Source organism: Dasypus novemcinctus, chromosome 10, assembly GCF_030445035.2.
Source record: "Dasypus novemcinctus isolate mDasNov1 chromosome 10, mDasNov1.1.hap2, whole genome shotgun sequence".
Classification (NCBI taxonomy): Eukaryota; Metazoa; Chordata; class Mammalia; order Cingulata; family Dasypodidae; genus Dasypus; species Dasypus novemcinctus.
In genome coordinates this window covers 107,060,333-107,075,255 of record NC_080682.1, presented here as the reverse complement: position 1 = coordinate 107,075,255, position 14,923 = coordinate 107,060,333, and the positions used below count along the sequence as shown (strand labels likewise).

Below are 14,923 nucleotides of genomic sequence, written 5' to 3'. Positions count from 1 at the left end.
GCTCTTTGTGTCCATTCGCTGTACACTCTTCTGTGTTTTTACTTGTCTCCCTTTTTGTTGTGTCACCTTGCTGAGTTGACTGTCCGTGGTGCTTGCAAGCCAGGCACACTCCACGGCGCTTACGGGCTGGGCGGTTCTCCGCAGCGTGCAAGCAAGCCTGCCTTCACTAGGAGGCCCTGGGATGCAAACCCATATGGTCGATGGGAGCCCAACTGACTGAGCCACAGCCGCGTCCCTGCAACATTGTTTTTAATGAAAAATTGGAAGCAGACTAAATGTGCATCATCAGGGAATGGATAAATAACTTGTAGTATATCCAGACATTGGAATACATATAGCAATTAAAATGGATGAACTAGAGCTACATATAACAACACAAGTAAATCTCAAAAGCATAGTATTGGATGAAAAAAGTTGCAGAATGGTATTTTCAGTATGCTTGCAATATCAAGTTTTAAAGCATGCATATAACACTACATATGGTTGATGGATACATGTATTTGTAATAAAAGTACAAAACATGTATGGGAATGGTAATCACCAATTCAGGACAGTTGTTATCTGTGGGGAGAGAGGGAGAAGAATGGGACTTGGGAGGGTTACCTATGTGGGGATGGGAAAAACAACAAAATATTCAGATCTATTAGAGTTGTATAGTAGTTACATAGGTCTTCAGGTGTCATTCACTACACGTTTCTGTTCATTTGAAATACTTTATAATAGAAACATTAAAACCCTTACAGCTCTTGACAAGCGTCTGCTCTTGTGATAAGGAAGCGTCCTTTACTTTCGGTCTCTGTTTCTTCTCACAGCAGCTCTGGAGTTTCAGCAAGGCTTCTAGGCAGGGCACTAATTTTGTGTTTCTTCTGAAATGTCTTCCTACAGGCTAGGGAAAAGGACTTCAAGCATTTTCATTCTGTTATCTACATCAATGCCTCTGAAAACTTGCTGCCTCTAGGTAAGCTTCTCCTTCCTGGAAACTACCTTCCACCTCTTGGTTGTCACAAGCACTCATTTATGTTAGGATTTGTCTGCCTGGCCTTCCATGACTGGCCATGCATCTCTCTTTTGGAGCGCCATAGGCTGGAGAACACACAGCCCTGGATCCTAGGCCCGTTTGGGCACTACCTCCTAGAACATTTCTCTGTGAGCTGCTGCTCTTCTCTCTGTACATGGAGACAGTCCCCTTCATTTCTTCCTCCCCTTCAGGTGCCTGGCAGGCTCAGATGAAATAGGTATATAAAAGCGTTTATAAGAGCTTCTTTATGAGCTGAATGGTTTGTTTATTCAGCAAGTCCACAGCGACCCCTGCTGGGTGTCGGGACTGTGGCTTTTGGAAATGAGTTCATCCAGTTCCTGCCCTGGTGAGCTTGGTTTGGTAGGAGAGATGGACTCAGACACAGACAATTATAGCAGAATGCGGTAAGTGCAATGATCGAGGGAATCAGAAAATGCTATGCAAGCACATAGAGGGATTTCAACTTAGGTCAGACTGCCAGGAGAGACTTCTGAGGAGAAAAGCACCTAAACTGAGGCCTAAAAAATAAATAGGAGTGACTCAGAAGGTAAGAAGGCATTTCGGGCTGATGGAGCAGATGTGGAAAGGCAAGGCCGAAGAAGTCTTACATGTTTGTGAGGGATGCATGGGAGGGAGAATTGAGAGTAGAGAGATGGGAAGGAACTAGAACATAAAGAGCCCTGAGTGACTTGGACTTTATCCTGCAGGTGACAGAGCCAGGGAAGACTTTTAAATAGAGAAACTCAGTGGTACATTAGAGAAGGTTGGGCATAAAAGAAGGCGTTCAGGAAACCTGGGAGACTGTTTCATTTATCCAAGGGAGGGCAGATGAGGCCCAAACTTGGGTGGTGGCAAGAGGGGGGAGAAGGAGAGGGAGAGGGAAAGAATTTGATTCAGGTGGAGGTTGAAATAACAGGACTTGGTAACTGCTGGGGATGTGAGGAGTGGGGAGATGGACCGAGGAGATTTTCACTGAGGAGAAGCTGGGGGAAATAGGGTAAGTTCAGTTTTGAATGAGGGCTGTTTTTAAAGAAGCATGTGATAAGGTCCTGGTGCTTGAGGAGACAATGTGGTCTGTCAGATGCACAGGCTCAAAATATAAAAGCCAATAGGCACATGAAAAAACACTCAACCTCACTAATAATTAAAACATCAACGGTCTTCTATTTTATGCCTGTTGAGTAATGGCAAGAATGAAAGGGCCTGATGACACCCAGCATTGGTGGGGAGAATGATATTCTCCTAGTCAACTGGTGGAAGCAGAAATTGGTGCAACATCTTTGGAAGATAATTTCGCAGTGCCTCTTAAAATTTAAAATAGTCATTGTCTTTGATCTAGTAATCCCACTTCCAGGAATTTCTTCTTCAGAAACGCATTTGTACAGGGCTGTTCACTGGAAACATCCTGAAACACCCCCAAGCAGTCTTTTTATTAGGCCTTTCTGAACATTCTGACTCACAAGACTACCATGGACCATATTTAGCATCGGATTCACATAGGGGGCTCTAAGTAATTCCACACAGCACGCCAGCAGGACCGCATCAGTGGAATCCCCACAGCCGTCCATGAGCCATTCTTTATGTGCCTCTCCTGCCCCCAGGAGGCTGCTCAGATGCAGTACAATAGGACTCGCCACTCTGGTATAGAAACTGCAAGCTCCACAAGAGCCAGTATCCCTTGGAGCATTCCATAGACATAGTTCCTAGAGTTCTTGCAAGGGACCTGCCCAGTTACAGGAGTCACTGCATGCAGGGAAGCCTGAAGATATGGTGCGCCCCCTTCAGGTGTTTATAAGTCATTTATAGCTTCTTGAAGTCAAGATGCAACTTACCAATTTGAGGTCATTTTTATGACAAGCAATACTGCCTAGTAGCACAGTTAACAAACAATTTGTTTCATATTACCAGGGGAACAGGGTTAGTACATTGATCCAAAGTCCAATTTTCTTGCAGAAGAGGACGTTTTCTTACCTTTTAACCATAGCTTAATGGTCATCAAAAGGCAAATGGTTAAATAAACTAGGGTATGTCTATGTGACAGAATATGATTAAGACATTAAACAGATCTATATGTTTTGACTTGGAACAATCGGTAAGTCATATTGTTAAGGGATAAAAAGCAAGTCACAGTACAATGTGTATAGTATGATTCCATTTTTTTGAAAGAAGTATGTGCATTTCAGTATGTACATGAGAAAAAGTCTGGTGAATTATACGTGAACCTTTTAATAGTTATTGTTGGTTATTGAGATTAAAGGGAGCTTTTATTTTTCTGTGATATTTGACTTTTTGTAGTGAACATGTTTTGCTTTTGTAATCGGAAACCATAAAGACATTTTTTTTTTAATGGGCTTTGGAGCTGGGCTGGCTTACCTTCAATTCTTGGCTCTTCCACTTACCAGCAATGCCATCTAGCAGATCACTTAGCCTGACTTAGCCTTGGTTTCCTCAGAGAAGTAGAGTCCATGTATGTACAGCACCTTACATAGCGCCTGGCCTAAGGTGAGAACCCAGCAAATGGTCACTATTAATATTTTTCTGTTTTGAAGTCCTTTACAACCTGCAGATTGTCTTTTTCTTCTCCCCATGTAGAGACATTTCACACATTTCCAGCCTTAAAGGAACTGGAGCTCGCATTTAATGGCATCAAAACAGTCTATGTGAAATATGGAGACTTTAAATTCTTGGAAGTAAGTTGGAGGTAGGGAGTTTTTGGTGCCCACCTGTTTCCCTGTGAGGAATGGGTATAGAGTTTCTACTGATTATAACTGTTGGGAAGGGGTTCCCTTGGTCTTTACCTCAGAACTGGCCTCCAGGGAAGAGAGGGTCCTGGTAGTAGGGTAAGTAGAGGAGAACATTCATACTAATGGCTGTGAAGTGTGGTCCTGGAAGATAAATGCCAAAGGTCACACTCAAGGAAGTCCTTGTAGAAAACTTGAGTTTAAACAGAGTGTCATTGGAAAGAGAGTTTGAGGGGAAATTTGAGGAGCCATGGAGGTTAAGAGCTAGGTGCCCCAGATTAGACCTGCTGAACTAGAGGCACTACGGACTGATTCTAGAGACCTGCCCCAGCCTGAGAGGGCCAGTAGGCCCGAGTCACCAAGCCCAGAAATGAGTGTGAAGTAAAATAGGCCTTTTAGGAGCTCTGCAGGAGATTCTTGACATTTGTACATCCCCAGATGTTTCCCAAATATGGAAAAGTTTATTTGGATTTTTGGCTTTCTCTTAAATTAAATTTTCCATCAACAGTCATGTATTTTCCATGCATGTTCTCATACTTCAAGTTAATCACCACTTCAACTTTCATGAAAGTTTTCTCTCTCACTTGTGGGCCCCTTTTCACAAAGGAACAAAGCTTTTTCACTACCTGGGAGTCCCCTCACATGGAGAGTAAAGAACCACAGAGCTGGAGCAAGGTGTGAGGCTGGGCATCTGGCCTCTGCCTCACATGCTGGCCTTATAGTCAAAGTGTTTCAGATTCACACTTCAGCAAAATACCTGCATGTCCTGAACCTTTGGGGTTGATCCCTAAGAGCTGGTAACTTACATGATTTAATCTGAAAACATTGAGGATCAGCCATATTCTCTTGTCAGAGAGGGAGATCTTCCACAACAGTGAGTGTTTCAGAGTCAATGCCCTTTATATGCCAAAGTTTTAAAAAGTTTTAACTTCTTGGGATGGTAATCTTCCTAAAGTGGATTATGTGTTCTAGCATTCCTAAAACATATTATAGTGAATGTAATGGTATCTTCTCGCCGTGGTTGCAAGTTACATTGAGGATAAAAATGATTTAGGATAGAAGTGGGCCTCAGACTTGTCCAGGAAGCAAAGCTCTTGTAAGTCCATAAAATAGAAAGTGAACTTAAAACCACTGATATAATTTTGAACTATTCTTAAACAAACAAAAAAACATTTTGTACTAGATTTTAGTATAGACAGGTTCCAAATGTTCTAGAAATACAGGGAGCCATTTCCCTGATCTCTTGGCCTGGGAGCTTCTTGAAAACTTCCATTCATTCGTTTTTTTTTTTTACTTTTTCAGAAAATAGTTATTGAGCTGCTATTATGTGACATACACTGTGCCAGGCATCTTATCTCTCCCACCCCTGCCATTTCAAACTCCTACTTCAAGTGCCAATGGACCATGGAGAGTAGATATGGCTACAGGCTCTGACCCCACAAAATGACTAGCTCGGGTGTACTTATTGACCATGATTGACTTTTTGGAGACCCCTACTTTATAGTGTGATAGCATTTGAGAAAGATTGTTTATCAGAAGACCCAGCCATACCCAAAGGAATTTACTTAAACAACACAGTAGACCAAAGTCAAGATGCAGAATTTAATTGAGAAGAGGAAATCTCCTGACCAGTCAGTTTTCATCTCTCTATGATTTGCAAGCCTGCTCTAAAAAAAAAGATAAACCTGTCAAATGTCCTGAATTTGCAGCTCAAAATAATAAATACTTTGATGTGTAATAAAACTTGACATGACTCAGCAGATGAAGTAGCCAGGTTAGGAATCTTCTGTCCTTATTTGCCTGAAAGGCAGACATGGGGGGAAAATACAGAGTGGAATTCTTCAGGAGTCAATTTAGACAAATTTAACTTTGTATTAATTTGACTCTCTGGAAAAGATCTGGAAAAAGTTTACTTGGAGCCCTGCCCTGGGAGTCAGGAGGCCTTGTTTCTAGTTTTGGTCCTGCCTCTACTTTGCCATGCCTCCTTGGCCAAATAACTTACCCTCTCTGGGAATTAAGTTTCTCCATCTGCAAATTCTGGGCCAGCGCTGAAATTCTATGACCCATGATACTAAGACTATTCATTTCTTTGAGCTGCCCTTAATTTTATGGAAAACAAATTTAGATCCAACATTAAGTAGCCAAAGCAGCTAGAACAGGAGTTGGCAAACTTTTTCTGTAAAAGGCCAGGCAGTAAATATTTTAGGCTTTGCAGGCCATGTGGTCTCTCTCATAACTAGTCAACTCTGCTAGAAGGAAAGGAGCCATCACAGTACATAAACAAATGAGCATGGCTCTGTTCCAATAAAAGTTTATGACGCTGAAATTTGTATTTCTTGTAATTTTCACATGTCACTAAATATTATTCTTTTTTTGATTTGTTTCAACCCCATTTTAAAATGTAAAAACCATTCTTAGCTCACAGGCCATACAGCACAGGCAGTAGGCTTGATTTCGTTTGCCAACTTCTAAGCTAGTATTTGCCAACTCCTAAGCTAGAACACAGCTTAGTATGGTTGGAATGGAGAGTGACACATAGTAGAAGTTTAGTAGAAGATGAGCCTGGAGAGGTAGCAGAAGAGAGAATATGGAGAGCCTTGGAAGCCTTATTAAGGACTTATCCTAGAGATAATAGGGATTCATAGATGGGATTTAAGCTGGGGAGTGATAGTGTCACAATTGTATTTTAGAAGAATCATTCTGGCTGTTGCTGCATGAAGAATGCACTAAAGGGAACAAGTGTGAGAGCTATTAAGGAGATAGAACTCATAAGCTTGTTGACCATTGGTATATTGGTATGAAGGAGAGAATTTTTACCACCTTTACCTGTGATTATATGAACAAGCTTTCCATGCTTTCCTCCTTGAAGGCTTCTCTGACCCAGCCAAGTGGAATTGCCCCATTAGTGAACTCTCAAAACATGAACTTAGCACTCCTTTGGTTTTTTGGTGCTTTCCATGACCTGATCAGTCTCATCAAGCCCTCCCCTCTGCCGTGGGCTCCAGCCATACCCACACCATTTCAGTTCCCAGAACAAGCAAGGATGCCTCCTGCCTCCTGGCTGCTATGCATGCCACTTGCTGCTTCTGCCTGGCATGTCTTTTTACCCCTAATAATTCGAATACCTACTTGTCTCTGAGAACAGCTCTCTGTAAAGCCTGTCCTAACTCCATGGTAGACCTGACCACTCCTCCCTTGTGCCCCCATTGGTCTATTTTGAGACATCTGTCCCAGGAGCACTGCTACTTAATAGACACATATATGTATCTAGAGGGCAGGGATGAGTACAAAGTAAGCCTTTGGTGTAGGATCAGTGAAACAAGGCATATGGGTGATGATAATAGCCAATATTTATTAAGCATTTACTGTATATATAAATGCTAAAGGCTTTATCTACATAACTCCTCATAAGAACCCATTGTTATTTCCACTTTATAGCTAAAGAAGCTGAAGTTAAGTAATTTTCCCAAGTTCACACAGTTAGCCATGACTTAAACCCAGGTCTACAGAGCCCATCTTTAATTACCAAACCCTTTCCTTTTCTGGTAGTGGCCTGTAGCGTGGATATGCCCAACTGATGATATGACATTGATGCGGCTAACCAAAGATCTTGCTCTGGCGCCAGCTGGATAAGATGCTGAAACTCGCCCACTCACTATGTTTCAGTGTGGGGGTGGGGCACAAGGAGTGGGAGTGGAGGGAAGGGAGCGAACATAAGATCGAAAGTCAGTGTCTCCAAAGGTTCAGGAGACACAGAACAAAGACAGGGCTAATGTCACTTACCCTAATTGCTCTTGTCTTTGTAGAGAGTAACTTAGTTTCCTGGCTGGCCACCTGACCCCAAACAATTATGTCATAAACCATGAGTTTGGAGTTATTTTCCTCATAAGCCAGTCATTTCTGGTATTTTTAAATGTGTGCCTGCTCTGGTTTAGGTCTTATGCAAAGTTACAAAGATACAGTGATATAGTGGCATGGCCCTTATCCTCAAGAAGCTGCTGACCTAATTCCACCACTGCACCAGCACGATGCTAGGCACATCTTTTGCTGACTACAAAGGGGAAGTCAGACATGTCTCCAGCTATCTCAGCCATCTGGCCAACTGGGATAAGTACCCCAAGAGCAGTTCACATAAAGTGCTCAAGGCAAGGGGAGCAAGAGATTCCAACTGGTTACGGAATTCGGAAAAGGTTTTATAAGGAGGCAGCTTTTGATCTGGCCTTTTGGGTTGAATTTGGATTCATGGTAATGGAGGAAGGGCATTCCCGGTTGAGTGAAAAGCAGGAGCAAAGATCTGTGGGTGGGATGGGGCAAGGGATGGGGAGGAGTCAGTTTATCAGTTTGGCCAGCCCCACAGGATAACCACAGGCTTGCAGGGAGAGCTAAAGCTGGAAAATAGGTTGGAAACACTGAACTAGGACTTGAATGTTAATCCTGAGTCAGGAGGGTTTTATCCTGTGGGTAATGGGGAACCCCAGAAGGTAAAATAAATAAATAAAGTAGTTAGCTTCCACCTCATGTATGATTATTCTTGTCACATGTAGTGATGCTGTCCTCTGTCTCTTCTTTTTGCATGGTAGTTCCTGGACCTTTCCTTCAATAGCCTGACTGCAGAGGCCATCTATGATCTGGGGATTCTGCCTCACCTCCGGGTCCTGCTCCTCACAGGAAATGGGCTCACTTCCCTTCCTCCTAATTTGGCCGTCACAGAGCAGTAAGTTCTACATCCCTGAGTCTGTCCAGTGTGTTCCCTCGTGAGCCTTTGTCCGGAACAAGTACAAGTGGAAATAGTCCAGAGCAGCTTGGATGTGTGGCAAAGGCAGACTGTGAGTGCACAAACCAGGAGGATGCCCCTACTGAAGCTCACAGGAAAAGCAACTGTGGGAGCTGGGCCCTCGAGCATGGGGAAGCCTCAGTGGGATGTCCCACTTTCCTCGGCACTATTAGGAGAGACCCAGGTGTTGGCAAGTCACTTCCCCTCCTCTGGTTGGTCATTGGTAAATTGTGGCTATTGGTCTTGCCAGATGATTCCCCTTCACATCCTCTACTTCAGCTCAGGAAGTCGCTACTGATCTCTACGTTTTGCACATTCCCACTCCACATCTTTGTTGAGGTCCTTCATTCTGGCCAGAATATACTGATCCTTCCATAATAATAATAATAATAAGTAGCTTACAATGTGCCAGGACACTCTTCTAAGCACTTTACATAAATTAACTCATTTAATCTTCACAAAAATCCCATTCTATAGACAGGAAAATTGAGGCACATACAGAGAAAATATTTGTCCAAAAGTCATCATTAATAAGGGGGAGAGCTGGGATTTGAACCAAGTCAGTCTGACTCCAAAGACCATGTTCATAACCATTACATTCTCTTCTTATGTATATATTCAGGGCCCAGCTCAAGACCCTCCTCTTTTCCCTACAAAAAGCCTCCCTTGATTGCTTTAGCCCATGTCTGTTCCTCCTTTGTCTAAGCATCTGCTGAACTTAGTATTTCCTGGTGTTTAGTAGTTAGTGCATTGAATTGTGACTTAGTTCTCATATATAGAGAGATCACTATATAATAGATTATATAGTATATATGTATAATCCATCTATCATATATATATATGAATAAAATTTCCCTAAGTAAATTGTGAGCTCTTTGAGGACGGGGCTGTGTCTCACTCACCTCTGATCTGTAGCACCTAGGTGAGAACTGTGCTTTGCACGAGCAAGCAGTCAATGAATGTTCACCAACTTTGCTTTGGTGATGGCGAAAGTTATGATAAGAATGTTCACTGCAATGATGGCATTTCTCATAGAGAGGAAAGTGATGATGGTAGGTGGTAGCTGGTTAGTTACTCAAATATATCGTATATTAGGGATTTCATTAGGACTTTTTTTGGTTACAAGTGACAGAAGTCCAATTCAAAGTAGCTTAAACAAAAAGGGAATTTATTGGCTCATGTATCTAAAAGTCCTTAATTGAAACTGCTGGATTCATTTACAGCTGGGTGAAGGTGCAAAGGATATTGTGAGGACTCTGCGTGTACCTCTGTCTCTTTCTTGAACATGGGTGCAACCTCTGTTCTGTATCTTTGCTCCTCTCTCCCTCATGGACATTCACTTATCTCTCATTGTCAGCTTCATTCTTAGAAGGCTTTCTCCATGACAACACATATATATCAGTAGTGGTCTGGTCAGGACTACAAAAACCATTTGAAGAAAATAAAAGAGAAACAAACAAACAAAAAGAAATTTTAAAAAACATTTGAGGTATTGCAAATAGATGGGGGTTATTCATTTATTCTTAGTGAGGGAGATAATACTTGGTGTGTTATTATGGAAAACTTCAAACACACATAAAAATAAGGTCAGTAGTAAATAAACTCCCATGTACCCAAAACCCCATGATTATCACCTGACAAATACTAGGTCATAGCCAATTTTTTAATCATCTGTTCCTTCTACTACACCCCACCTTAGATTATTTTTAAGAAACATCTCAGACATCTTATTTCATCTGTAAATATTCCAAAATGTACCATTAAAAGACAAGGACTTGGGCAGCAAATGTGGCTCAAACAGTTGAGCACCCACTTCCCATATGGGAGGTCCTGGGTTCAGTTCCCAGTGCTTCCTAGAAAAAAGAAAAACAAAAAGTAAAACAGAAAAACTAACTCAGGGGAGCCAATGTGGCTCAGTGGTTAAGTGCTGGCTATCTACCTATAAGGTCCTGAGTTCAATTCCCAGCCCCTGGTACCTAAAAAAAAAAAAAAAAAAAAAAGACAGGGACTTAACATCATGGCCAGAGTACCTTTGTTCCACCTAAAATAATTTCCATAATAAATTGAAGGAAATGGTTGGAGAAGAGGGGTACAGAAGAGCAAAAAGGAAGAAAGACTGATAATATCCAGAGATCAGAATTTGCTAGCACTACTGGACTGGAGTCCACAAGTCTGCACCTGCTCCTGGGCTTTTAGCAAGGTAGTTGCTATAATTCTAGATCTGCAGAAGATGTGCTGCCTCAACCAGGGCTGGAAGCTCTGCCAACACAGCTGCCACTGCCAGTACTGCCTTGGCTGCTTTGTGGTCGCTGCCATTGCTGCTGCCCTGTCACTGTGGCTGTGGCTGCCAGAAATACTGTAGCAGTTTGATATGGTTATGAATTCCAGAAATAGATATTGGATTATGTTTGTAATCTGAGCTGTACCTGGGCATGACAGTTATGATTAGGGCATGGGAAAGAACAGAGTTAAAGATTTTTGATGTTAGAGTTTTGCTGATGGAGTTTGATGCTGAAACCTTAAGCTGGGAGGATAGGAATAGAGAGTTGTTGTAGCCCTGAGGGAAGACAATAAGGGTATACTATTGTCCCTGTCAGAAAAAAGCACATTGTTTCCGAGGATTCTTATTAATCAATATAGAGAAAGAAAATTCTTTAGGTCCTTAGCTGCTTCTCAAGTGCCAGAGGCAATGTTGATTTGCTGCAGTAAAAGATTCTGCATCTGCAACAACTGCTGAAATTGGTGTCAACATTTGATTAATCTTACAGTAATCTATAATCATTCATCAAGATTCACCCGCTTTCTGCATAAGCCAAGTAAACAGGTCAAATGATGATGCCATAGGACTCACTATCTTTCCATCTTTCTGGTCTTTGGTGATGGTAGTTGTTTTTGTTTCCTTGTTGCTAAAGCAAAAGAACACATAGTGGGTTGGCTTAAACAATGGGAATATATTGGCTCATGGTTTTGAGGCTCAAAGTCCAAAGTCAAGGTGTCATCAGGCTGGTGCTTTCTCCCAGAAGGCAGTGGAGTTCTGGGGCTGGTTGCCAGTGAACGTTGGTGTTGATTTTTCTGTTACATGGTAATAATGTACATGGAGGCTTCTCCTGGCGTCTCCCTTCTCTTCTGGGTTCCAATGATGTTCAGCTTCTGGCTGCTCTGTCTGTAGCTTTTTCTCTCTCTCTGTGACCTTTCCTATAAGGCCTTCAGTAAAAGGAATAAGACCTGGTCTGGGCTACACCATGTCTGAAGTAACCTCATCAAAAGGCCCTATTTATAAGTGTTCGCAGGAATGGATTAAGTTTAAGAACATGTTTTTGGGGGTTGCATAGCCACAAACCACCACAGTTGTAATTACCTCAAGGATGCAGTCTTACTTTCAGTTTATTCTTTTGGAAACAAAGCAGGAAGGCTTCAATTTGGTCCTTCCTACTCTACTAGCCCTCACTGTTTTGGTCAGTAAACCAGTGTGGGCATTTTTCCAGTTGCTTAGTATGTCTATTCCAATTATACATTCAGGAACTAGGTTGATAAACAACAGATGTGTTCATGACTTCACTGGCTCCACTGTGAAACAGATTCAGGCTAAACTGCCATTCTTCCATTTGACCTTCGAAATCCCCCCACTTTGAGTGTTAGACTATAGTGCTGAATTGCACTGTTACCAGAGAATATACTCTATTTTTTTTTTGTCTTTATTTTTTTAATGTTAAATTCAAAAAACACGAGTTCCCCATATACCCCCCACCCCCCTCACCCCACTCCTACCCCCCTAACAACAACCTCCTCAATCATCATGAGACATTCATTGCATTTGGTGAATACATCTCTGAGCACCACTGCACCTCATGGTCAGCGGTCCACACCATAGCCCACACTCTCCCACAGTCCACCCAGTGGGCCATGGGAGGACATACAATGTCCGGTAACTGTCCCTGCAGAACTACCCAGGACAACTCCAGGTCCAGAAAATGCCCCCCTGTCACATCTCTTCCTCGCACTCCCTACCCCCAGCAGCCACTATGGCCACCTTCTCCACACCAATGCCACATTTTCTTTGATTACTATTCACAGTAGTTCATGAATAGAATATCAGTAAGTCCACTCTAATCCATACTCTATTCCTCCATCCTGTGGACCTTAGAATGGTTGTGTCCACTCCACATCTATATCAAGAGGGGGCTTAGATTCCACATGGATACTGGATGCAATTCTGCTTTCAGTTGTAGGCACTCTTGGCTGCCTGGTGTGGTGGTTGACCTTCTTCACCTCCATGTTAGCTGAGTGGGGTAAGTCCAATAAACCAGAGTGTAGGAGTTGCAAGTCTTTTGAGGCTCAGGGCCTGGCTATCACATGGTCAGTCCAGAGATTCAGGTCCCCTGGGTATACATTAAACCCCAGCACCAACTACAGTTCCGGTAAAAGTAACAGGAGAGACTTGTGGACAAAGATCACATCTGAGTCCAGCTCCATCCCACAGAAACACAAACTCCAAAGTAGGGCCAACTGAGATTGCACTGAAATTTCAAAGGGCGAAACTACTCTAGATTAGTTTCGCCCTTTGAAATTTGTTGAGACTTGCTTTGTGGACCATCATATGGTCAATATTTTTGGAAAGTTCCAGGTGTTCAATGGTGGTTAGAGACAATGTTCTCTATATATCAATTACGTTGTTTTTTTAATTCCATGGTTCATTTCTTGTAATGTTTGCAGAATTTTTTGTCTTCATGTTCTGTCCATTACTGAGATATGTTAAAATATCCCACTATGATTATGGATTATTCTATTTTTCCTTATAATTCTGACAATTTCTATTTTACATAATTTGAGTCTACGTTAAATTAGGTACACTTCAGATTTAGAATTGTCATATTTTCCTGATGAATTAAACCTTTTATCATTTGGAAATGTACATATATGGCTCAAAACTTATTTATCTAATACCAATATAGTTATGTCACCTTTCATTTGGTTGGTGCCTACGGGGAATATCTTTTTTCATCTTTCTCTTTCAACTTTTCTCTCTACTTATGTTTTAGATGCTTCTCTTATAAAACATATACTTGGATTTTGTTTTTTTAATCTTGATAGTCTATTTAATTAAAGTAAACTATTTACATTCATTGTGATTATTATATTTGGGTTTAAATCTATCTTTTTTTAAACTCAGTGTTGTACATTTCTATGAAGTTTTTTATTTTTTATTTTTTATTTTTTATTCCAGTAACATATATACAACCTAACATTTCTCCTTGTAATACTTTCAATTTAGTGGTGTTGACTATATTCACAATGCTATCCTACCATCACCATCATCCATTATCAAAACATTTCCTTCATCCTATTGTAATATTCTTGTATCAATGTCAAAGAATAATAGGGCGGTATGGAAAAAATATTCCAAATGTACCATAGTTGTAATAGGGCGGTATGGAAAAAATATTCCAAATGTACCATAGTTGTAATAGTCTGATTATGTTCTCTCATCATCTCTAATAAATATTCCACAACAATGTAATGTGTTGGTGGAGGGGTGTTGTAAGGGAATCCTGTACATTGTATAGGATTGTTTTGTAAGTTCACATCTTCTCTAATAAATATATATCTATTTATTAAAGAAGATATATATTTTTTTTATTTAATTTTATTTTTTAAAACAAAACATTTCCATCATCCCCATCATCCCAAATAGAAACTCTGTACCAATGAAGGATTAACTCCTCATTCTCCATGTCAACCCTGGCCCCTGGTAATCTGTATTCTAGTTTGACTCTGAATTTGCATATTCCAAATATGTCATATAAGTGAGATCATACAATATTTGTCCTTTTTTGTTTGCTAATTTCATTCAACATGATGTTTTCAAGGTTCATCCATATTGTAGCTTGTATCAGACTTCATTCCTTTTTATGGCTGAGTAATATTCCATTGCATGTATATACCACATTTTGTTTATCCATTCATCTGTTGATGGACACTTGGGTTACTTCCACCTTATGGCTATTGTGAATAATCCCACTGTGAACATTGGTGTATAAACGTTTGTTCAAGTACCCACTTTCAATTCTTTTGGGTATATACTTAAAAGTAAGTTTGCCAGGTCATATGGTAATTCTACACTTAACTTTCTGGGGAACTGCCAAACTCTTTTCCACAGTGGCTACACCATTTTACATTCCTACCAACAATATATGAGTGTTCCTGTTTCTCCGTATCTTCTCCAGCACTTGTTATTTTCCATTTTTTAAATAGTTAGCCATTCTAGCAGGTTTGGAATGATATCTCATTGTGGTTTTAATATGTATTTCCCTAATGGCTAATGATGTTGAACATCTTTTCATGTGTTTATTGGCCATTTGTATTTCTTCTTTGGAGAAATTTTTTAATTGG

The 14,923-nt window shown here is 41.0% G+C and overlaps 1 protein-coding gene and 1 long non-coding RNA gene across 6 annotated transcripts in view; one reads left to right on the top strand and one right to left on the bottom strand.

Moving 5' to 3' along the window:
* The window catches only part of XRRA1 (X-ray radiation resistance associated 1), a 98,315-nt gene that overhangs the window by 38,331 nt on the left and 45,061 nt on the right, over positions 1 to 14,923 (top strand). For all 5 annotated transcript variants that reach the window (XM_058305950.2, XM_058305949.2, XM_023585821.3 and 2 more), the window contains exons 6-8: positions 886 to 958; positions 3,611 to 3,708; positions 8,340 to 8,473. In XM_058305950.2, coding sequence (XP_058161933.1) covers positions 886 to 958; positions 3,611 to 3,708; positions 8,340 to 8,473 — 305 coding nt within the window. The remainder of the gene's footprint in view (positions 1 to 885; positions 959 to 3,610; positions 3,709 to 8,339; positions 8,474 to 14,923) is intronic.
* Positions 3,073 to 14,923, bottom strand: part of LOC139439885 (uncharacterized) — a 56,062-nt gene continuing 44,211 nt past the window's right edge. Inside the window, exons 2-3 of the long non-coding RNA XR_011649969.1 lie at positions 3,817 to 3,903; positions 3,073 to 3,515 (exon numbers count right to left, since the gene is read on the bottom strand). This is a non-coding gene — a long non-coding RNA (uncharacterized lncRNA). The remainder of the gene's footprint in view (positions 3,516 to 3,816; positions 3,904 to 14,923) is intronic.